General features: G+C 45.0%; 1 protein-coding gene across 1 annotated transcript in view; it reads right to left on the reverse strand.

The window, feature by feature from the left end:
- Positions 1–1,308: 1,308 nt before the first annotated feature.
- Positions 1,309–24,449, reverse strand: part of LOC144805750 (uncharacterized) — a 69,093-nt gene continuing 45,952 nt past the window's right edge. Inside the window, exon 2 of the mRNA XM_078672231.1 lies at positions 1,309–5,445. Within this exon, the coding sequence (XP_078528357.1) occupies positions 2,815–4,527 (1,713 nt within the window). The 5' untranslated portion in view covers positions 4,528–5,445 and the 3' untranslated portion in view covers positions 1,309–2,814. The remainder of the gene's footprint in view (positions 5,446–24,449) is intronic.

Here is a 24,449-nt window from a genome sequence, read left to right on the forward strand (position 1 = left end):
CTTCTATTAAAAGAACTATATCATATAGTCTGTCAGGGGGAGCCACCCTACTGTCAGCAGTTTCCATTGTGATAAAAGTGTCAGTTGCTGTCGCCTTCAGATATGGACGCAGTGCTTGCGCACTATTGTAACCTCCGCTGTGCTGTCGAGCAGCGTTAATGCCCATGTCAGGATCCGAAGCTGTGTTCTCACTATCCGTGGTATAAATTACGGCAAACGCAGCAACTTTGTTTTTCTGAAAATGAGGGCGTTAACTTGGCAAGTCTTCCTGCTTGTCTTTACCATCAGATGGGCGGGGCTGCTCACGTGCTTGTGGGGCACCCCGACCCCTGCCGTGTTCTCCTCCACCAGCTTGCGTGCGATGTTTCCTGTGAAGAACGAGGAGTACGTTGCTCAGGAACCTGAAATCTATCAGGAGACCTCATTCTTGCGTGGTCGGACAAATCATGGATATGGTGTGAACCCGCCTAAGACTGGCCAAGTGGCCCCAGGAATTGGCAAGGGACCTAACCAAAACGGAGTTACGGTGTGGGGGAGGGTGCCATACAACCAAACAGGATGCTGCCATGCCGAAATTGGAATCTCTTGTGTCCTATATAGAGTATTGTTCACCGGAATCGTAGTGTGAGTGTATGTATGAAACGTATCCTCATCCGCATTTATTGCAGGAAACGTGACCCAAGAGAAGAAAAGCTCAAAGGGGAACGCCGAATCAGCACTCACCCCAAAGATAACAGACATACCATTGTCTGGTACTCCAAACTGCGTCAGATGACGCCAGAGCGCTGCCCAGCTATGCTGAGCTATGTCAATATCACCCATGAGGACATAGAGAATAAAAACAATTTCTATAAATTGCAGTACAACAAAGGCTAGTAATTCAAAATGTGAACCTTTTCATAAATCTCATGCTTGAATTAACCTGTAACACATTCGTATAGGTAGGTTAATCCGTCACGCCTGTTAACCGGAAAAGGTGTTGAGGGTATTGTGGACAGATACGAGCACTAATCAAGACTTTGGGCGTAATGTTGCGGAAATTCTGCTCATGCACAGAACTATGCGCAGGAAACCAGGACCTCAGTGTATTGTGGTGTACCAAAAATCCACCTCAGTGCCCAGAACCCCTATCCGACTAGCAACAGTGTCTCATTCATTCTCCGTACTACAGCGAAGCTACCAATGAACAAGCGACTTTGGGACCTCTCAGGAATAGTGGGAATCAAGAAAACTCTTTTGTTTTTATTCTCATTCATAAATGTCCACAACGTGTGCAATCAGAGTCACGGTATAGTTTAAAATGTTTATTTCAACTACGTGCTCTAAGATGCAGTATCTTTGCTAACATAAGTAAAAAGATGCATAAAATCAATACAATCAACATTGTTACAATTCCATAAAATACAAAGGGAGAAATCATATTATAATGATAGTGGAACCAGGTCTATAGCGCCTTGTGTACCACCCTCCCCTTGCTAGGAGCTAGGTATTGTAATAATACAAGATCTCTAGGTTAAAACCGGGAACCCCATACCTCCAAAGTCAGGTGAAGTGAATCACATCCCAGATCAGCACAGCTCTTTCTCGATTGAAAGGTTTTTTCCAAGTGCTAGTCTCATGCATGCAGTGCAATATTAAAAGCACCCGAGTTTCAGAAATGAGAAGCTGTGTTCGTGTTGTGTCTAGAGCGTGGGCCGATCAACCTGCATCAACAGCATACATTGTTATTTTAACCTTGAACACTTTGTGCAGACTTGAGGTCGCAGTGTGAGTCTAGAGATATGAAAAACAGACCGTTCTCATGTGAAGGAAAATCAAGCAGTTTGTCTTTATCAAAACAGAGACATGTAGTGTCATGTGCAAAAGCAGCAAAATGGCGTTTTCGCAACTAACTCACTTATGCTAATATAGCAATGTGTGCAGGCAGAATCATATTCATCCCTAAACTTTTACAGGTAGCAGGAACAGGAACACTTGGATGTTTTTCTTTGTAACTCTTCATCGCCAAATAAAAACCACTAGTGTTTCTTTTCTGTTACTCCACATTGAGCTAGTCTCCCAGTGGATTTCCAGTTATATCGCGTTGTTTTTTTCTATGTGTACCGAAGTGAACAATCACTGGGAACAGACACTTTCAATATTCTACAAATCTTTGGTTTTCTTCATTTCTTCTAGTCGACTCTTCATTCATCTGGTATTTGCATATCCCACATAATTATATAGTTGTTCCTATAATTCCTTCATCTCACAATAACTGCACTGTTCTGCTACTGTCTATGTCCTCAGATGAGTCAATATTATTGTCAATGTTCTTAAGTTCTTTTTGAATTCACTGCATCTCTAGGATTATTTCTAAGTGAGTTAAATGAAGGTGTGTGTTTGCTGAGGCTATTTAGGATCAGAAATTGATAAAAGCTCGTCACACCTTTAGTGCAATTGTAAGGTTTACCCCAGGTGTTTTCGCAATTGACAAAATCACTTCTGACATTCATTGCAATGCTCATTTTTACTCTGTGTGTGTTAGTTGATGTATCCGTAGGTTTAATAACTTACAGAAGATATTCACACATTCACTGCACCTGAAAGGATTTTTCTCTGTGAGCATTAACGGATGAATCCTTAATGCGAAATATTTCCTGAAGGTACTTCTACACTCACTACAGTTGTACGGTATGTACAGAGTGAGTACAAGCTGATGTCTACATAGGCTTGATAATTGACTACATTTCTTCAGACATTCACTGCACTTAAATGGCTTTTCTTCTGCGTGTGTTCGCTGATGCCTGTTTAGGATTGATAATGGACTACAGCTTTTCAAGCATTCATGGCATTTAAAAGATTTGTTTCCCCTTTGTGAGCTCGCTGATGATTTCTTAATGCTGAAAAGTAAGTAAAACTACTGCCACATTCATTGCAATGGTAGGGTTTTTCCCCTGTGTGTGTTCTCTGATGTGTGTGGAGGCTTGATTGTACCCTAAAACTACTTCCACATTCACTGCAATTGTATGGTTTTTCCCCAGTGTGTATTCGCTGATGTGTGTGGAGGTATGATAACTGACTGAAGCTCTTTACACATTCACTGCACTGGTATGGTTTTTCCCCTGTGTGTATTCGCTGATGTCTCCGGAGGCTTGTTAACTGACTGAAGCTCTTCACACATTCACTGCACTGGTATGGTTTTTCCCCTGTGTGTATTCTCTGATGTCTTTGGAGGTCTGATAACCGACTGAAGCTCTTCACACATTCAGTGCAAGGGTAAGGTTTTTCCACCCTGTGTGTTCGCTGATGTGTTTGGAGGAGTGATAACCGACTGAAGCTCTGCACACATTCCTTGCACTGGTATTGTTTTTCCCCTGTGTGTATTCTCTGATGTTTGTGGAGGTATGATAACTGACTGAAGCTCTTCACACATTCATTGCAATGGTATGGTTTTTCCCCCGTGTGTGTTCGCTGATGTCTTCCGAGGTCTGTTAACTGACTGAAGCTCTTCACACATTCATTGCAATGGTATGGTTTTTCCCCTGTGTGTGTTCGCTGATGTCTTCCGAGGCCTGCTAACCGACTGAAGCTCTTCACACATTCAGTGCAATGGTATGGTTTTTCCCCTGTGTGTGTTCGCTGATGTGTTTGGAGATATGATAACCGACTGAAGCTCTTCACACATTCAGTGCAATGGTATGGTTTTTCCCCAGTGTGTGTTCGCTGATGTGTTTGGAGATTTGATAACTGACTATAACTCTTCACACATTCATTGCAATGGTATGGTTTTTCCCCAGTGTGTGTACGCTGATGTCTTCGGAGGTCTGTTAACCCACTGAAGCTCTTCACACATTCAGTGCAATGGTATGGTTTTTCCCCTGTGTGTGTTCGCTGATGTGTTTGGAGGAGTGATAACCAACTGAAGCTCTGCACACATTCCTTGCAATGGTATGGTTTTTCCCCAGTGTGTGTACGCTGATGTCTTCGGAGGTCTGGTAACCGACTGAAGCTCTTCACACATTCAGTGCAATGGTATGGTTTTTCCCCTGTGTGTGTTCGCTGATGTGTTTGGAGGAGTGATAACCGACTGAAGCTCTTTACACATTCCTTGCAATGGTATGGTTTTTCCCCTGTGTGTGTTCGCTGATGTGTTTGAAGTTCTTGTAACTGACTGAAGCTCTTTACACATTCACTGCACTGGTATGGTTTTTCCCCTGTGTGTATTCGCTGATGTGTTTGGAGGTATGATAACTGACTGAAGCTCTTCATACATTCATTGCAATGGTATGGTTTTTCCCCCGTGTGTGTTCGCTGATGTCTTCGGAGGTCTGTTAACTGACTGAAGCTCTTCACACATTCAGTGCAATGGTATGGTTTTTCCCCTGTGTGTGTTCGCTGATGTGTTTGGAGATGTGATAACCGACTGAAGCTCTTCACACATTCAGTGCAATGGTATGGTTTTTCCCCTGTTTGTATTCGCTGATGCTCTTTTATGGTTTCTAACTGGCCAGATTTTTCTCCTGACCGTGTTTCCTGAAGGGTCAGCATAGTTAATAAACCACTTGCGTTATTTTCACATTCCCGGTATTTGTGTGATATTCTGAACGCTTGATTTCCGATTTAACAATAAAATACAAGATTCACTAAATACCTGCCACATTCATAATATCAGTAAGCCTTCCTCGTGGGTGATTGCATCTTTAGATTGGATAATGGCTTTGCCTGCTTGCGGGTAAAGCTTAATCTTCCTTCCGGTAGGTGCAAATTGGGACAATACTCTGTACTTCAGAGAGCAGAACTCTGCTTTCCTTTAGCCTTCAGTTGTTAGGCTCCACTTCGTTGTGCTTTTCCCTGGTTCCTGTGGTTTGGCTTGAAAGAGTTAACAATACACCTAGAGCACTGAATGCTGGTCTGTTGCCAGTTTAGATAGCGAAGCACTGCTCTAGCCATATCATGACGGTGAAGCGACTCGTAATGTGTACAGCTACTCCAAAGAGTGTCCCGGGGCAAAGCACAGGTCAGAAAAGAAAGTAAATCCGGTTGTTTCAAACATGGACAAAAAGCCAAGTTTTCAACCTTTTTTAAACATTTTCATGTTGCTAACAGCTCAAAACTGAAGAGGGAGTTTGTTACAAGCTATGGATCCCAAATAGACACGAGACCTTCCTCCAACTCTCATACCGGCCTCATGATCAAAGCTGGTGTTGGACGCTTGTTTATACAGCAGGTGGTTTGTCAGTTTTGTTGTCTTGGTTTTGTAGAGGTCATTTCTTCGTCTTGGGGTGTCGAGGTGCAGATCTCAGACTCGGACACTCACTGAATTGCCTTTGACTGCGTCTTCCTGGATCTGTCCTCTGCCTCTGATTGCACTGATGTTTTTGGAGCTCCTTATTTTTGATAATTTTTGCAGGTTTGATGTGTTATCTTCATTATTCATAATCAATCCGTGCATTTAAGGCTTATTTTCTGTTGGATGTAAAGAAATGTAATATTACTAAATGCAAATGTAATACAATGTGAATACACAATATTTAACCAGCTGGATAAGACATCTCTTCTCTATCATATTTGAAATTTAGTGAGGAACATTTTAGCATACATGGATATTTCATTAAAACTGTGGTTGAACATGTCACATCTTATTTACTTCTGAAAAGGCAGTGATTTACCATTGTTCAGAGTAAATTACTAAAGAAAGGGCAGCTACAGAGCACTCATGTGCTACAGGTACAGTTTTGGGTAGATATACATGGACAAGATTTCATTTAAACAGAACAGATTGTGGAAAAAGAGAGGAATCAGGAAGCGCTGCCATTAATTCAGTTTCAGGAAGTATCTACCTTAGGTAGCTCTTCAGGAAGTGTATAACAAAGGTAACTCTTCAGGAAGTATTTAACCAAGGTAACTCTTCAGGAAGTATACATGGCAAAGGTAACTCTTCAGGAAGTGTATAACAAAGGTAACTCTTCAGGAAGTGTATAACAAAGGTAACTCTTCAGGAAGTGTATAACAAAGGTAACTCTTTATGAACTGTATAACAAAGGTAACTCTTCAGGAAGTATATATGACAAAGGTAACTCCGGGCATCTTTTTCCACAATGCTTTCCTGTTCACACTGGATCAGCTCAAATGCCAACTGCCGCCTTTACCTTGCTTGTTACTAAAGACAGGGGTCCCTGTTTGCACAGGGTGGTCCCTCCTTGACCACAAGGGAGATGTCTTCAGTCTTTTAGTCGGTATAGAATATTGAAGGTCCAAGAGTTTCATTTCAGAGTTTCGTTCCAGGATAATGTAAAGTCCTGGGGACACAGCTCCTATCTTTATACTAAGAAAATGGGCTGGATTACCCACTAGGTCCCTCCTATGGGTGCACCTGGGAAGGGGGTGGTTACACCCCTTTCCCTTTGTCCAGTATCGTGCCAGAGCGGGGCTGGAGTGCCCCAGCAACTGGTTTGAACCGGGCTATGCATGGAGCATCTTGTGTGCCCCAGGCAGTGTCTGGAAAAGCATTGTTCCATTCAACCCACCCTGCCCCAATACACTACAGCCTGTCTGGGGAGGTGCTGGTACCTCCCTCGACAGGAAACCCATTATCCAGGCCTCCCTTGCTGGAGTTTCATCCAGCAGCAGGAGTTCAGACTCGTGTCTGTGTCAGCAGCATCCATTTTGTGATGCTGAAGCTCTATTTAACTTTAACCGGGTAAAGCAGTAACATACATGTCTTTTCCCTCTAGAAGGGTGGAATGCTACCCCAGCTACCAGAATTGGTGGGGGGGGGGTAGTATTCCAAAGTGTTTGACACCTTCCACCACATGTTTTGATAAAGCCACACCAAAGTTAGCATTTAACCATGAGGATTATAATGCACTTAAGAGTATATGCACTGTGGAGAAGTGTGGCTCAACGGTTAGAGGCGGCAGACCCTGAGGCTGAGGTCGGCCCGGGACCAGGGTTTAATTCCCGAAGCGGCCGGGTGCAGAACAAATGTCAGCGGGCCCGATAAATCTCGCCTCGTGCCACTCTAACCATGGGGTCCCACGCTGCAACTCTGGGCAATAGCTTGCTTAATCTCCACTCCGGCCCCATCACCGCCAGGGATGCCTGGCTTCACCTTGGGGATGCCCAGTAAAGGGACCATCTCACAGGGAAAGCCAGGACGGGTTCCCCAGTGGGTTCCCCAGTGGTACAGCGCTGGGATGCTCCAGGGTAACCACGCGCTTTACAAATCCAACATTCATTCATTCATTCATTCATTCATTCATATGGTATGGCTATATCATAGAACAGCTGTAAGGACATGGTTCTGAAAGCTGCAGAGGGGCTCAGCTCATGCTAGGGCACCCTCCCACATAAAACCAAGCACTCTCCCTTGAGGATTGTCGAGGCCTACCATGGGAGTGACTTAGAGGTGCATATGTGTCTATATATAAAGTCAAGTCAAGTCAAATAGGCTTTATTTCGACATAAAAATATCTTAAAAAGCATACATACATATAAAATTCTTTTTGAAGCATTGAAAATAAAAAGTGTAAAAACCCCTTGCCTGATAAAAATCAGCAATTTTTACTATAATTTTTAGGGGGAGAATTATATAAATTACCTAAAAGAGGTATGTTTAAGAAACAGACCAAGGAAATAAAACATGATTAAACAATTTGCCTAAGTCTTTTTGACCGAATCCGCCATGCCCACCCAAGATACTTCGAGGTGGCGCATGCAAAAAAAGTGCGAGTGTCTGAGAGTAATATCCTTAGTGCCACATTGCAATGTCTTGTGCCCAAGGTTAGACACATGGGTTTTAACCATTTCATCCGTGGAACCTTATAGGCAGGGCACTCGAATAACAAATGAGGGACAGATTCACGACGCTGTGGACAGAAGGGGCACCATGGAGCAGTTTGGTAAGGAATTTTCCAGTGGCATGTGAGTTCCATTACAGGGAGAAGACCTATTCTAAATTTAAAATACAGGGATCTTTCCCATGGGGCTGAGATAATATCCAAATACAATTCTCTAATGGGGACATCTTTTTATATATAAAGGTAGATATAGGTATACTATATCTAAGTAAGGGGTGATTACACCACTTTACTCAAGCTGAGTGATCAGCCTGTGATGTTAGTTTGGATGGCCAGACAGGGGTGGCATAATACATGCTTCAGCCCATGCTAGGCCTTGGATGCACCTATGCCCTGGGTACCTATGGTACACTACACAGGGGCTCACAGAGGTGACCCAATACCCAATCTGGTATGTACCTAAAGTACATGGAGTCCATTTTATAGGGAGAGCAGATAGCCTGGGGCCCTAAATAGCAGGATCCCAGGCCAACTAAGTCGAAAACCAGCAAAACACAAGGCAAAAAGTTGGGGTACCCATATAGTCAGATATCCACCTTCCTACACCCAGTGTCCTCTCAGTGTTGGAAATTATCAATTTTATTAACAGCACAATATTAACTCACCACTGCTGTGGCTTGCAGTCATAAGGCCATTATGAACGGACTAAATTGTGTGCCAGAATGCCTGTGAATAGCTTAGCAAGAATGTTTGGGAGGGAGATTGGTCTCATGTTGAGCAGGCCTAGGGGGTTTGCCAGGGCCTGTGAATAACTGTTATTACTGTTTCTCTCTTGGTGTCAGTGGGCTTGTCTGTGTCCTCAGCTCTTTCAACAATGTTTGAAAACAAAACTAGTCAGATGATAGCTGCCAGGTGTACATGTTTTGCACGTGCAGAATCACACACTAGTAACTGTAGTGCATGCATGATTCACCTTGTCAGTTTGTGAGCAAGTGAGCATTCACAGACCCCAATCTGACTATTTCTGACACTGGAAACAGTTTGAGTTTCACTTCAACAAAATGCTGGAGTAACTCTCTTTCCAGGGTAGGAAGAGAAATGGATCACCCTCTAAACGTGGTGGCGAGTAGTGCTATACGGTACATAGCACTATTTATCTGGGGGAAACTGAGGAAATGGTACAATGCACTGGGAAAATGGCATGTGATGACAATGTGACATGACATTATCACCAAACCTGCTTTTACACTTTTTTGAGCTGTCTGTGTTCAGTTTATCAAGGCCCAGGGTTTAGTTTCAAATCAAGAGATAGTGCAGGATTAGACTAATTATAATGTCATAGATACCAACAAATGCCTTACACATGCCTTTACCACGTAACACCTTTACCACACAAGTCTTTACCATGAATATGCCTTGACCATGCATAATGAAGGATTTACAAAAATGGCCCTGCCAGTAAAGGGTGGGTGCTCGTGAGCCCATCCAGGGCACCCACATGATCAATGCTGAGGGCCCCCAAAGTCCCCATGATGCCAGCGGGACCCAGTATTGTTCCTACCCGTAGAGAGCAGCTTAAAACCCTGCGCTCTACGGGCAGGAACAATCTTTTCATGTGTTTCTCTGCCCGCGTTATAAGCTGTGCATTGTGGGGAGTGTAAGTTATAGTTAGCCCAGGTAACTATAACTGCTCAGTTTCTACGGTTTTGAGTATGTAAAATCTAAACCTAAGTAAACGTCTCGGTAACCCTTGTTTTTTTTGGTGTATTTCTAAGGTTTTTGATGCTATTTCCTACCTATAACGTCTCTGTAAACCATGTTTTTTTTGGAGTGAAAATATCTCTCTCTTTCGCTCTCTCTCTCTCTCTCTATATATATATATATATATATAGAGAGAGAGACATATATTACCTACTGGCGGTCGCCAGTAGGTATATATAGTTAGGATTTTTTCCCTATGGGATTTTTGAAAATTATACGTCTAATAACTTTGGCGTTTGTGGACGGAATTGGCTGAAATTTTCTGGAAAATGGAACATTTTGTTTCTGAGCAGCCCCTGGAAATTTGGGGGGGGGTTCGTCAAGGGGGGGCCGCGAAAAAAGGGGGGTCCCAAAACGTGTTTTTAACATTGAGTTTTCCATAGGGCGGTTGGCCTCACTTTTAGCCCGAACGGCTGAATGGATTTGCACGAAACTTGGCAAAATTGTAGGGACTGGTAGCCCGATGTGCCTTTTGTATGTAGGTCTCAATATATGTGCTTCAGTGGATTTTGAGAAATTCACGTTCAAAAAAAGATATATATCTGTAACAGCGGACCGGGCAGCGCTCCGGTTCGCGGACTTTACGCGTAACGGAACTTCGCGTAGCGAAGCTGATTGGCTCTCCGGTGTCTGTCAACATTCTAAACAGTCCGGAGCGGCCGCCATCTTGTCTCTCGGTAGGATTGAGAGACAAGAGGAGGCCAAAACAAAGGGGGAAATGACCATAAGGGGGCATAGTAGATCCTCCCTGACCCCCTAGGTTTAAAGTGGAGGCTTTAAAAGGGCCCCGCGGGGCAAAAAAAAATAATTTTTTTTTGTTTTTTTGCGTGGGTAGCGCCCGGTTCGCGTACCGGAGCACTTCCGGGTGCGCTAACGCAGCGCGTCATAAGACGCATTACGCGACAACGTGATACGTCGCGCTTCCACGACGCGTCACGATGTTGATTTCTAACGCGGCAGTTGCGCTAACGGAACGTTTACCGGTTCGCGGACCGGGTCGCGGCATCAAATTGAGCTAATGGAAAGCTTCCCGGTTCGCGAACCGGGAGCGAAACAAAAAAAATATTTTAAAAAAAATTTATTAATAAACATATAAAATATATTTTTGGATTTAAAGAAGAATACATTTTACAGCTATAGATATTAGCTTTTAAAAAACCAATGAAATTCACTGAAAAAACCATAGGTTATAGACCATATATAGTTAGGAATTAGCATTTACAAAACCTTGAAAATTCACTGAAAAAACCATAGGTTATACACCATATATAGTTAGGAATTAGCATTTAAAAAACCTTATTTTACTCACACAAAACCATTGAAATTCCATATATAGTTAGTTGTACTAACTATATATCGCGCACCCGCAATCCACTGCTGATCATGTCACATATTACATCATTCATGACATGGTCAGTGACATCACTGATGACATCACTGATGACATCTCAAATGACATCACTAAATCACAAAAAATAATAATAATCGAACGGCTGAATGGATTTGCACGAAACTTGGCAAAATTGTAGGGACTGGTAGCCCGATTTGCCTTTGCTAGGTCTCAATATATGTGCTCCAGTGGATTTTGAGAAATTAACGTTCAAAAAAAGATATATATCTGTAACAGCGCTCCGCTTCGCGCACTTTTCGCGTTACGGAGCTTTGCGAAGCTGATTGGTTCTCCGGCGTCTGTAAACATTCCAAACAGTCCGTAGCGGCTGCCATCTTGTCTCTCGGTAGGATCGAGAGACAAGAGGAGGCCAAAGCGAAGGGGCAAATGACCATAAGGGGGCATAGTAGATCCTCCCTGACCTCTTTGAGACATTATTCATTTTTATTTTGAATTTATGAGGTTGTAGCGAAGTGATTGTAGTATAAAAAAAGAGTTATAGTATAGAGTGCAAAAATTGGTTCTTTTTGGAGGGGCAAAAAAAAAATCGTTTTTTTGGTGGGGTGCGCCCGGTTAGCGTAACGGGAAGCGGACTGGGGAGCGTACTACAAGGAAAGAAGAATGATTGACTTTTAACTTATTGTATGTTTATAGACTTGTTTTTCTGCTGAGTGACGTCTCGGCCTATCTCCACGGGATGCAGTCCCTACCATCTTGGCGTTTAAGCCCAGGGGGACCGGTAGTGTGGGAGAGATAACGGGGCATATTATCAAGGGGGTTTATCTCTGCTTTTTTGGCTTTAAAAGCCAAGAAAGCGGAGATAAAATTATCTCTGTATTACCTAGCTGTTGCTAACACCAGTTAGCGACCGCTAGTAGGAGATAGCGACCATCTTGGGCTCCACTTTGCATGTCAGTGATATTTATCACTAATGATATGCAAAGTGGGCATGCCAAGATGTTAGCGACTGGAAACAGTCGCTAACATCGCTATCTCCTATTACCAACTTTTGGAGATATTTGCGCTAAGGGCGAATATCTCCAAAAAGTAACACCTGCCCTGAGCAGTTCTTAGCCATGTTATCCAATGGGAGGTGGATAACATGGCTAAGAGCATTAGCTCGGTAATGCATGAATATCGCTGACTTTTCAGCGATATTAATGCATTGCGGCCGTTTTTTATCGCATTTGCGATAAACCTTGATAATAGCAAGGTTTATCTGCGATAATTTCTGACGATGCTTAGCGGTAAAAAATTATTTGCTAAGCATCGTTAGGGATAAATATCGCTTAACTTTGGTAATATGCCCCAACGTCTGTTAACGTTCGATTCGAAGGAAATCAGGAAGTGTTGAAAAACATTGTCTGCGCCATCTTGCCTTTTTTCAAATGCCACACTTTTGTCGTGCACGGCAGCCATTTTAGATGCCTTGACCAGACCCACTCTATGCACGCTGTCGATCCTTAGCATGGCTCCCCACCCTCGCAAGCATCTCCCCCAGGTACTGGTCACCCCCGCTCTCTGTCTTATGCATGGGCAATAAACCTCCCCCCATCTGCGCTGCTCTTCCCTGAGAATCACACCCTGTGCCCGCCCGACACCTCCCTTTCGCCCTATTCACTACCGCACCCTCTGACACTCCTTTTCCTCTGTGTCCGATTGTCCAGGCCGGTCCTAGGCTATCAGCTAGCCCTGCAGATGTAGTTTATGGCCCCAGCTGTAAAGAATCACCCCTCTTCAAAGGAGTTATAGTAGATCAAGGCCCACACCCGATGAGATCCGTCACAGCACACGCGTTCCTACTATCTGAAAACCATCCTGTATTGTGATTGGGGAGGGGACCGAGCCTGAAGCGGAAGATTCCAGGGATGACTCTTTGTACATCAAAGTTTTTACAATTATGTGTCACATTAAAAATATATAGCACTCCAACAAAGTAGTAGGATTATAAAACTTTAATAACTTATAAATATATACAACAAAACAAAAACAGTAAAAACATTTAAACATTTTTAGGGAAAAAAGAAGGAAGTAGCGGTCGGTTGTGCGAATAGTCCCAACGCAGCACAACGTCCAGATTTCTGGACGGCACCCAGGTGATGTTGCCTGGGTGCCGCACTGATTTCGGTATCCGGCGTGAGGCGTCGCGGGGGGTGGGTCATCAGTAGCGGTCTGTTGTGCGAATAGTTCCAAGGCAGCAGAACGATGGCACCAAGGTGATGTCCAGTAAGTTGCCGCCCTCCGAATAACGGCGTGGGGCGCCCCGGGGGGGGGGGGGAGGCAGCGTGAACGGGCTTCTCCCGGTGGAGTCTCGTCTGTTGTAGTGGGGCGCCCCTTTACCGTTTCAGTTGCCATTCCGTACGCTTTTGGTCCACTGTGTCAAAAGCCGCAATTCAGCTGAGTTGCGCCCACTCTTGCGGTGCAGCGATAGGCGGCTGTCACAGGACTCTCAAAATGGCGGCAGGCTCTTTCCTTTTGGGTCTGGTTCACTGAAATGGCCCTGGGACACCTTGGAAATCGGACGCTTGTCTGCTAGGTCTTGGACCCCATTCTCAAAAGCGTCCCCTCCGCCTTGAGGATTCTACAAAAGTTTTGGGGGCCCCCGACTCCTGCAGGCTTCTGGTGGGGAGCGGCTGCCATGATTGCTCGCGGAATGACCACGACGGAGCCACGAGATGGTGGTGCTTTCATGCTGACGCCAGCTTCAGTCTGAAACATCCAGAAACAAGGTGGGGCTTTTATCGTTTGGGAAAAAAAAAAGTTTTCATCCAATTATAAGTGTTATTTTTAGGTCATATGATCAAGCCTTCCATCATTAGGAAACCAAAAGTAAAATCAACCAATGAAAAGTTTTATAAACAAGTCACATGACCTGTTATGCGGCATAGGGTATAAAATGCGGAGAAAATACGTTGGCACGTGAGGCGGCGTCAGTAGCGGACCGATGTGCGAATAGGCCGAAGGCAGCACAACGCGCCAAGATCCGGATGGCACCGAGGTGGTGTCCAGCAAGTTGCCGCACTGCTGTGGCCATCCTACAATGGTAAAAGTCGGCGTGGGGCGCCCCGTTGGCCTGTGAGATGGCGGCAGTAGCGGACCGATGTGCGAATGGGGCCAAAGGCAGCGCAACAATATTTTCTGATTAGAAGACACCACAAGGCGCTGAGATGCCAAGATCCGGATGGCACCGAGGTGGTGTCTAGCAAGTTGCCGCACTGGTGTGGCCATCCTACAATGCTGAAAGTCGGCGTGGGGCGCCCCGTTGGCCTGTGAGATGGCGTCAGTAGCGGACCGATGTGCGAATAGGCCGAAGGCAGCACAACGCGCCAAGATCCGGATGGCACCGAGGTGGTGTCCAGCAAGTTGCCGCACTGCTGTGGCCATCCTACAATGGTAAAAGTCGGCGTGGGGCGCCCCGTTGGCCTGTGGGATGGCGTCAGTAGCGGACCGATGTGCGAATGGGGCCAAAGGCAGCGCAACAATATTTTCCGAATAGAAGACACCACTGGGCGCTGAGATGCCAAGATCCGGATGGCACCGAGGTGGTGTCTAGCAAGTTGCCGCACTGGTGTGGCCATCCTACAATGCTGAAAGTCGGCGTGGGGCGCCCCGTTGGCCTGTGAGATGGCGTCAGTAGCGGACCGATGTGCGAATGGGGCCAAAGGCAGCGCAACAATATTTTCCGAATAGAAGACACCACTGGGCGCTGAGATGCCAAGATCCGGATGGCACCGAGGTGGTGTCTAGCAAGTTGCCGCACTGGTGTGGCCATCCTACAATGCTGAAAGTCGGCGTGGGGCGCCCCATTAGCCTGTGAGATGGCGTCAGTAGGGGACCGATGTGCGAATGGGGCCAAAGGCAGCGCAACAATATTTTCTGAATAGAAGACACCACAAGGCGCTGAGATGCCAAGATCCGGATGGCACCGAGGTGGTGTCTAGCAAGTTGCCGTACTGGTGTGGCCATCCTACAATGCTGAAAGTAGGCGTGGGGCGCCCCGTTGGCCTGTGAGGTGGCGTCAGTAGCGGACCGATGTGCGAATGGGGCCAAAGGCAGCGCAACAATATTTTCTGAATAGAAGACACCACAAGGCGCTGAGATGCCAAGATCCGGATGGCACCGAGGTGGTGTCTAGCAAGTTGCCGCACTGGTGTGGCCATCCTACAATACTGCTCCGAATAACGGCGTGGGGTGCCCGAAGGGGGGGGGGAGGCGGTGTGAACGGGCCTTCCTAGGTGGAGGCTCGTCTGCTGTAGTGGGGCGCCCCTTTACCGTTTCAGTTGCCATTTAGCTGAGTTTCGGCCGCTCTTGATGCTACAGCGACAGGCGGCTGAACAGGACTCTCAAAATGGCGGCCTGTTCTTTGGATTTGGGCCTGATCCACTAAAATGGCCCTGGGACACCTTAGAACTCGGACGCTCGAATTTTTTTTCCTTTCCTCTACACGCAAAAAAGGTAAATGCCCAGTACGTTACACGCTTAATCTGCCACGATGTACTCTCCAGAGGAACCGAAAAAAAATATAGTTATGGTAACTATACCATGCATCGTCATATGGAGAGGTGGCACCGATTAATTATAGTGCTGCATAAAAGAGAAATTTGGAGGAGAACCCCCGACCTGCCAGTACATTCATCAAAGAAGTGGCACTAACAGCATCAGAGGCAAGGGAAACGGTCCCAAATATTTAGAAGAACTTTGGAAAGATTAAAATGACATGTTTAGATTGTGGCAAATTAATTTCATGTGGACAGATGAGTGTTACTCTAATAAATACAGCATATGAACATCATCATAGTCGATGGTTGGTAGAGACATTTTGACTATATCGTGGACCTGCCCGTCCTCGCCCAAAATGGCGCCAGAATAAATGGGACTCGTAACTCCTTGTTGTGTACTGGTTGCACAACCTTGATATCACGAGATACGCATGCAGTTTTGAAGCACATGGCGGGCGGGGACGAGAATAGATTGAATATTTCGACATCCCTATTGATATTAAGTTCTGATGTGTTCTTGATTACTGTACTATTGAAAGTTCGAATTAACGTCACCCATGGTACTTGCCCGCAAATGTATATCTAGATAATTTTATTGTAACTGGCCCTGTCGTATTTTAATTATAAAATGTACGTCCACCGATTCCGCAACTGTTACACACCTTAGTTCTTGTAACCTAATGGCCCGCCCGTTACGTTCCTCTACAGTGTAAATGTCTACTCATCATATACGATTACAGTTTGCTCCGTGGCCGGCCCACGTGGTTATAGGCTCGTATTTGTATAATGACATTTTGACAATAAAGGTTTTTAAAAGAAAACATGGTAGTAGTATATACATTGGTAAAGTTTTTAATAATAGTCACTGTTTTAGAATCAGTAAAAGGCAAGTGAAATAAAGCAGACCAATTACATGAAGGGTAAAAGGTATAATACGCAGGAACGCAGTAAAGATAAATGGTCAAGGGCTGTTGTGTTTTCTACTCCTGCAACATAAAGTGATCGATAAGAATCTCATATTCAGGCGTATCGGCGACTAAGACAGCAGGTCGACCCTCTTTTGCTCAACGGCTCCGTCATGGGACGAAGAAACGCCCTTTTTCTCGAAAAAAGAATATATTTTACTTGCAGGACAGTTGTAAATTTTCCGGGAAAGAACATTAGCCTGGAACATTATAACATATATTTAAGAAAAAATAATGTTCGGAAGTAATAAAAAGCGTAATTTTTAGGTCATATGACCAAGCCTTTCATCATTAGAATAAGAAAAGTAAAATGAACCAATGATAAGTTTTATTAACAAGTCACATGACCTGTTATGCTTACGTTACGCGCTGCGCGTCGCGCCCCGGATCACTTCCGGATGCGCTAACGCGGCGCGTCATATGACGCATTACGCGACAACGCAGGTCCAGAATATAGTCAAAATGTCTCCACCAACCAGCGGTCGGAACACAACCCCTTTCAGCAGGCTAAATAGTTCTGTTAAATGACAACAGAAGGGACAGGCAACAAGTACCATCAGTCAAAGAGGGGAGGGCTAGTTCTTCTCTACCGGGTCACGTTGGGGCGCTACCGGAACTGATCGAATTGGTAGTCTACAGTGTTTCTGGAAGTTTCAGACTGAAGCTGGCGTTAGCATGAGAGCACCACCATTTCGTAGCTCCGTTGTGGCCATTCCACGAGCAATAATGCTAGCCGCTCCCCACCAGAAGCCTGCGGGAGTCGGGGGCCCCCAAGAGTTTTGTAGAATCTTCAAGGCTGAGGGGACGCTTTCGAGAATGGAGCCCAATCTCTAGCAGACAAGCGTCCGAGTTCCAAGGTGTCGCAGGGCAATTTTAGTGGACCACGCCCAAATCCGAAGAGCCGGCCGCCATTTTGAGAGTCCTGTGGCAGCCGCCTATCGCTGCACCGCAAGAGCGGGAGTAACTCAACTACATGGTGAGCGAGACGCTGTAGTCGAAAGAGCGGGCGGTAAAAAGCTGAATAGCAGAAGAGGCACAGTGTAGCAAAAGCGGGCGGAATGGCAACTGAAACGGTAAAGGGGCGCCCCACTACAGCGTGTCTTTAGGTGAAACGGATTGTGGGACAAGGTCAAGAATGGAAAAGTTACCAAAAGGCAAAAAGTTCCGCTTGATCCCGGGAGCCGGCCACTTATGTCGGGGGCGATATCAGGCCACACCAGGAGAACACGACTTGGGGAGGGGGCCCGAGCCAAGCGCCCCTTCCGAGTCCGCGCCATCACACCGTCCCTCGGGGGCCTCCGTCAAACGGTTCAGGGTGGCACCGCATTACATTGTTTTCAAATGCAGTCACGTCCTCAAACAGCCCCCACTTTACTTTGAGAATAGTGAAGCTGAAGCAAGTGCAAATAGGCTTCAGACAGTGTTACAAGCACTCCTCAAAACTTTGAACCATCAGAGTGCATGAGTTTCATGCTCGATCGATTGAGCTAGCCGGATCGGGCAACAAAAAGTATAAAATAGTTATGAAATTAGTTGTTTAATAAAATGTTTTACCCTGTTACTTTGCTGGTGTGTAGTATATATTTGTAATATTTGTATAGAGTTTATCGTTATTTTGGGCGGGGTGGGTGGCGGAGCCGTGCTGTATTGCAGCCATCATGGTGTGGAGTTCAGTTCATCTCACTAGTTTCGTATTTGTCATGAGGGGTTGTTCCTAATGTTTCTATTTTAGCGAGGTCAAAAAGAGATCCCATTAGTGGCCTACTGATTTTGCTCGATTCCTTTTGTTTTTTTACACGATTTTTCGTTATCTGCAAAGACTAAACAGAGTATTGCGACTCTGTGTTTGTTTGTAAATAGAGAATGAACCAAAGATATTACAACGGGGGCAAAGGCCTGCGTTAACTACCTTTCACTATCTGCAAAGAGAGAGTACTCCTAATAGAAATGAGGGGGGGGGGCCGCATTCAAAGCAGATCAGTGTGCATAAACACGAAAAAAAAAATTCTTACCATGTACTTGACATTCGACAGCTTATGATATTTGCTATTAAAAAAACATTGAAATTCACTGAAAAAACCATAGGTTATAGACCATATATAGTTAGGAATTAGCATTTACAAAACCTTGAAAATTCACTGAAAAAACCATAGGTTATAGACCATATATAGTTAGGAATTAGCATTTACAAAACCTTATTTTACTCACACAAAACCATTGAAATTCCATATATAGTTAGTTGCACTAACTATATATGGCGCACCCGCAATCCTCTGCTGATGATGTCACATATTACATCATTCATGACATGGTCAGTGACATCACTGATGACATCACTGATGACATCTCAAATGACATCACTGATGACATCACTGATGACATCTCATTTGACATCAATGGTCACATCACTGATGATATCATTCATGTGACAATACAATGCATCTCCTCACACTTTAATATAACCTCTGTTACACCCAGTGTTAAATACAGAATATAATTTTTTAAACCATTGACACACCAATACTAGTTACTACATACGCACTCACTGATTCCTATGTCTACACACACATTCACTCATTCACCCATACAATCATTCATACATACAATCACTCATCTTTACAACACTATCATATGCACTCATACACCTATACAGACACTCACACTCTGCCACTCATCCATGGAGTTACTCACACACCTAGTCAGTCCTGTAAAGAATCAATCACACTTCCATTTTCTAATCTATAAACTTAAACATAGAGTACCTTACATTTTCAAACATATACTAACACATACTTACTCTCTTATACAATCATTGATACAAGTACACATTGATATGCACAGAGTCACACATCTCCCAGCCAGCCACACACACACTCAGTCTCCCATACAAATACTTGGACAATCAATCAATAACCCATATAGTTACTTATATAGCTACTGATCAACACATGCAGCACTTTACAGAACAACAGACATAATGATGCACAAATTAAGACAGTTTAGTCACTAACCCATGCACTCAGTGAGACACATTTAATCACTCACTCATACAGTCAGTCACGCACCTACTAAATCCTTCATCCAGACACTTATACATCCACTCATTCTTCAATATGTAAAACATATTTAAACTTTACAGAAACACACAGTCACTGGATGATGTCATCAGTGATGTCATCAGTGATGTCATTTGAGATGTCATCAGTGATGTCATCAGTGATGTCACTGACCATGTCATGAATGATGTAATATGTGACATCATCAGCAGTGGATTGCGGGTGCGCGATATATAGTTAGTGCAACTAACTATATATGGAATTTCAATGGTTTTGTGTGAGTAAAATAAGGTTTTGTAAATGCTAATTCCTAACTATATATGGTCTATAACCTATGGTTTTTTCAGTGAATATATATATATATATATATATATATATATATATATATATATATATTCACTGAAAAAAACATAGGTTTCTGGCCTGATATAGTTAGGAATTAGCATTTAAAAAACCTTAGAAATTCACTGGAAAAACCATAGGTTTTAGGACTGTTATAGATAGCTGGACATTTCACTCATACAAAACCATTGAAATTCCTCCGATATAGTTAGTTGTACTCACTATATCTCGTGCGCCCCCAATCCACTGCTGATGATGTAACATATTACATCATTCATGACATGGTCAGTGACATCACTGATGACATCTCAAATGACATGACTGATGTCTCGGGTGGAAGCTATCATATCTTAACAGACAATTCCTTGCTGTGGGTTTGAAATGGGTTGTACTTTTGAGCCTGCCCCCTTCGGTATAAATGTTTAGATCCAGAAAAAACATTGATTGGTTAGAGACTGCGCTGGTGAATTTCAGGAATGCATTCTGATTGTTAAGCCATGTGAGGAAATCGACTGCAGACTGTTGGTCACCGTCCCAAATGACCAAGACGTCGTCGATATACCTTTTCCAGGTATTGATGTTCCTCCTATATGGGTTATCTGCATGAAGAATTTTGGTTGTCTCCAAGTGGTGGACATAAAGTGGAGCAAATGTACTACCCATGCTGGTACCATTGCTCTGTAGGTAAATAGTCGATTTATATTGAACAAAGTTTTGCTGTAATGCCAAAGAAATGCACTCGAGGACTAGACCCCTTGGTGTTTGGTACTTCCAGGGTGTCTTAAAGTTAAAGATACAACCCTCCTCAGGCACAGCCGGGAGATAGATCCTCTAATACTTGTTTTTAGCGAATTGTGTAATTTCACTTGTGTTGCTTTTAAAATTAAATCGTCCTGCTCTTTGGGCATCTCTGACCTTAGCTGCACCGGAATCAGCTTCCCGCGTAGCGGATTTATCGCTGCCGCGGCCTCTCCCAATCTCCTCTGACGACATTGACGGGGACTCCCTCAGGCCACGCCCACGACGGTCGGTCATGCCCCCCCCACGCCTACTTAACGCGCTGACTGCTAGAGCGACGGCATAAAGATACAACCCTCCTGAGGCACAGCCGGGAGATAGATACTCTAATACTTGTTTTTAGCGAATTGTGTAATTTCACTTGTGTTGCTTTTAAAATTAAATTGTCCTGCTCTTTGGGTATCTCTGACCTTAGCTGCACAGGAATCAGGTTCCCGCGTAGCGGATTTATCACTGCCGCGGCCTCTCCCAATCTTCTCTGATGACATTGACGGGGATTCCCTCAGGCCACGCCCACGACGGTCGGCCACGCCCCCCCCTACGCCTACTTAACGCGCTGACTGCTAGCGCGACGGCATAAAGATACAACCCTCCTGAGGCACAGCCGGGAGATAGATCCTCTAATACTTGTTTTTAGCGAATTGTGTAATTTCACTTGTGTTGCTTTTAAAATTAAATTGTCCTGCTCTTTGGGCATCTCTGACCTTAGCTGCACCGGAATCAGGTTCCCGCGTAGCGGATTTATCACTGCCGCGGCCTCTCCCAATCTTCTCTGATGACATTGACGGGGATTCCCTCAGGCCACGCCCACGACGGTCGGCCACGCCCCCCCCTACGCCTACTTAACGCGCTGACTGCTAGCGCGACGGCATAAAGATACAACCCTCCTGAGGCAGAGCCGGGAGATAGATCCTCTAATACTTGTTTTTAGCGAATTGTGTAATTTCACTTGTGTTGCTTTTAAAATTAAATCGTCCTGCTCTTTGGGCATCTCTGACCTTAGCTCCACCGGAATCAGCTTCCCGCGTAGCGGATTTATCGCTGCCGCGGCCTCTCCCAATCTCCTCTGACGACATTGACGGGGACTCCATCAGGCCACGCCCACGACGGTCAGCCACACCCCCCCCTACGCCTACTTAACACGCTGACTGCTAGCGCAACGGCATAAAGATACAACCCTCCTGAGGCACAGCCGGGAGATAGATCCTCTAATACTTGTTTTTAGCGAATTGTGTAATTTCACTTGTGTTGCTTTTAAAATTAAATCGTCCTGCTCTTTGGGCATCTCTGACCTTAGCTGCACCGGAATCAGCTTCCCGCGTAGCGGATTTATCGCTGCCGCGGCCTCTCCCAATCTCCTCTGACGACATTGACGGGGACTCCCTCAGGCCACGCCCACGATGGTCGGCCACGCCCCCCCCTTCGCCTCATCCCCCCTATAAGACATGTGCAATTACCGGACGCGCAGCGGACGAGCGCAGCGGGCGCGCCGTTTGCGTGCCGAAGGCGTGCCTAAGGCAAGCCCGTCTGCGCCCGTCCGTGCCGATTCCACGCCTAGTGCCGGAAATTCTGCCCGCGTTCCTAACCTTCAATACTCTAAACTCGATCTATGTAGGTTTGATCTACGCTGCTGCGACCACCCGACTAAAACTGATTCTAGGAACATCGATACCACCCCTACGTGTCCCTCCTGTGGCTTTCAATTACCAATTATCCTAATGAATACCACTCCTAACCCGCTTAAACCACCCTTTGATAAAAATTCACAGCCTGCCGCTGGTAACCAGCTACAGGCTACCATTCCTGATAACTGCTCTTACACAGTGTCTTATAGGAATAGGTCTCTCAAATGCATATTACTCAATGTAAGGTCTATGCCCAAGCATAAACATGAGATTGAAGCCTTACTCATCGACCACAGCACTGACCTCATGTTTTTAACAGAAACCTGGGCATCTCAGGCCTCCGGACCTGACTGGAATACCGCCACGCCCGCAGGATATTCTGTCTAATGCATGAATCGAACAGGATCTATAGGTGGAGGTATTGCGATAATTTACAGATCGCACCTCAAAATAACCACCTGCCCCCAACCAGAATTAGAAGCCGAAGCCATGACCTTTTAGATCAAAGAAAACAATCACCTGATCTTTGAGGGACTGCTAGTGTACCCTCCCCCCGGCCCCAGAACTCCCTTCACTAAAGCTCTACACACTTTTCTAGAAACCACGTTTGACGCAGTCTCTTATACCATCCTAGGTGACTTCAACTATCACCTAGAGTTAAATAACGATCCTGATTCAGCCACTCTTATTGACAACCTTCTCAGTTTTGATATGAAGCAACTGATCGACAAGCCCACCCACTCAGCAGGGCATACCCTCGATGGGATCTTCTCTAATAGTTATTCAATAGAAATCATTTCTATCACTCCTATACCCTGGTCGGATCATAATGCCATCCTCTTTAACTTTCAAATAAAAAATCCCACAACTCAGCGCAGAAGTTAAACACCTCCTGAAATCTCACGTCCTTGGAAAAAACTTGAATCCAACCTACTTGCTGAGAAACTGGGAAGTAATCCCCCCGACTTTGAATGTGGCAACAGTGAAGATTGGGCTTCCATCTTCAACAAGTGGATTACCGAGGCGGTCAACGCACTGGCCCCACTCGAATCTAAGAAACCTAGGAAACGGCTTGTCACCGCTCAATGGTACACGGCTGAGGTGAAAACAATCAAGATTAAGTGCCGGCGCGCAGAACGGAGCTGGCGCTCTGACTATAGCCACGAGAAAAAACAGGAATACTTAAAAACTCTACAGGAGTACAAAACCACAATAGTCCTAGCCAAATCCGCTTATTTCACAGAAAAAATCCAAAACTCGACAAATTCCTCCAGGGAACTTTTTAAAACTGTTGCCCACTTAATAAAAACTCCTCGAGACACAGTTTTTAATCCTGATCAGTGTTTTATCGATGGAATGGCCACTTTCTTTCAAAAGAAAGTACAAACAGTTTATGATGACCTTAGCACTAGGGTACCCGACATATCCGCTAACGAAGCTGCACATACCGACATAACTCCCCCTTGCTTTTCCAGCTTCTCTGCACTCGAAAAACAGCAAGTACATGACTTACTAATCCAGATGAAATCCGGCTCTCCACTGGACCCATGAACCCCCTATGTGCTGCATCAAATCCCTGAGACCATCGCAAATACCCTGACTCCTCTGCTTAATAAAATCATTTCTCAAGGAGAATTTCCAAAAAACTGGAAAATGGCTTGCATTAGACCTATCCTCAAAAAAGACTCCCTGGACCCTTCTGAACCCAAACACTATCGGCCCATCTCCTGTCTGCCCTTACCTGCAAAAATCTTAGAAAAAGCCATGAACCAAGGAATAATGCGGCATGCGGAGGAAAAGAAGCTACTCGATTCCTCACAACACGGCTTCAGACCCCTACACTCTACGGAATCAGCCCTTATCATGGCCACTGAAAAAATTCGCAAAACCATGGACGAAGGTGGGCGGTCGGCCCTGGTACTATTAGACCTCACAGCGGCCTTCGACACCGTAAATCACTCTGTCCTATTAAAAAGACTTGCATCCCTAGGCTTCACCGGTTCTGCCCTGGCACTCATCGCCTCCTTCCTAACCACCCGCACTAACCAAGTGATCTGGAATGGAAAGCAATCCGCTGAATTCTCTCTTCCGGGTGGAGTCCCACAAGGCTCGGCACTGTCCCCAACTCTATTCAACTTATATGTTACTCCTCTAGCTGCCCTGATCAGATCCCATGGCCTACAATTGGTGTCTTACGCCGACGACACACAAATCATTGTGTCCATCTCACAATCC

This window comes from Lissotriton helveticus (genome assembly GCF_964261635.1).
Source record: "Lissotriton helveticus chromosome 1_1 unlocalized genomic scaffold, aLisHel1.1 SUPER_1_unloc_22, whole genome shotgun sequence".
NCBI classification, from domain to species: domain Eukaryota; kingdom Metazoa; phylum Chordata; class Amphibia; order Caudata; family Salamandridae; genus Lissotriton; species Lissotriton helveticus.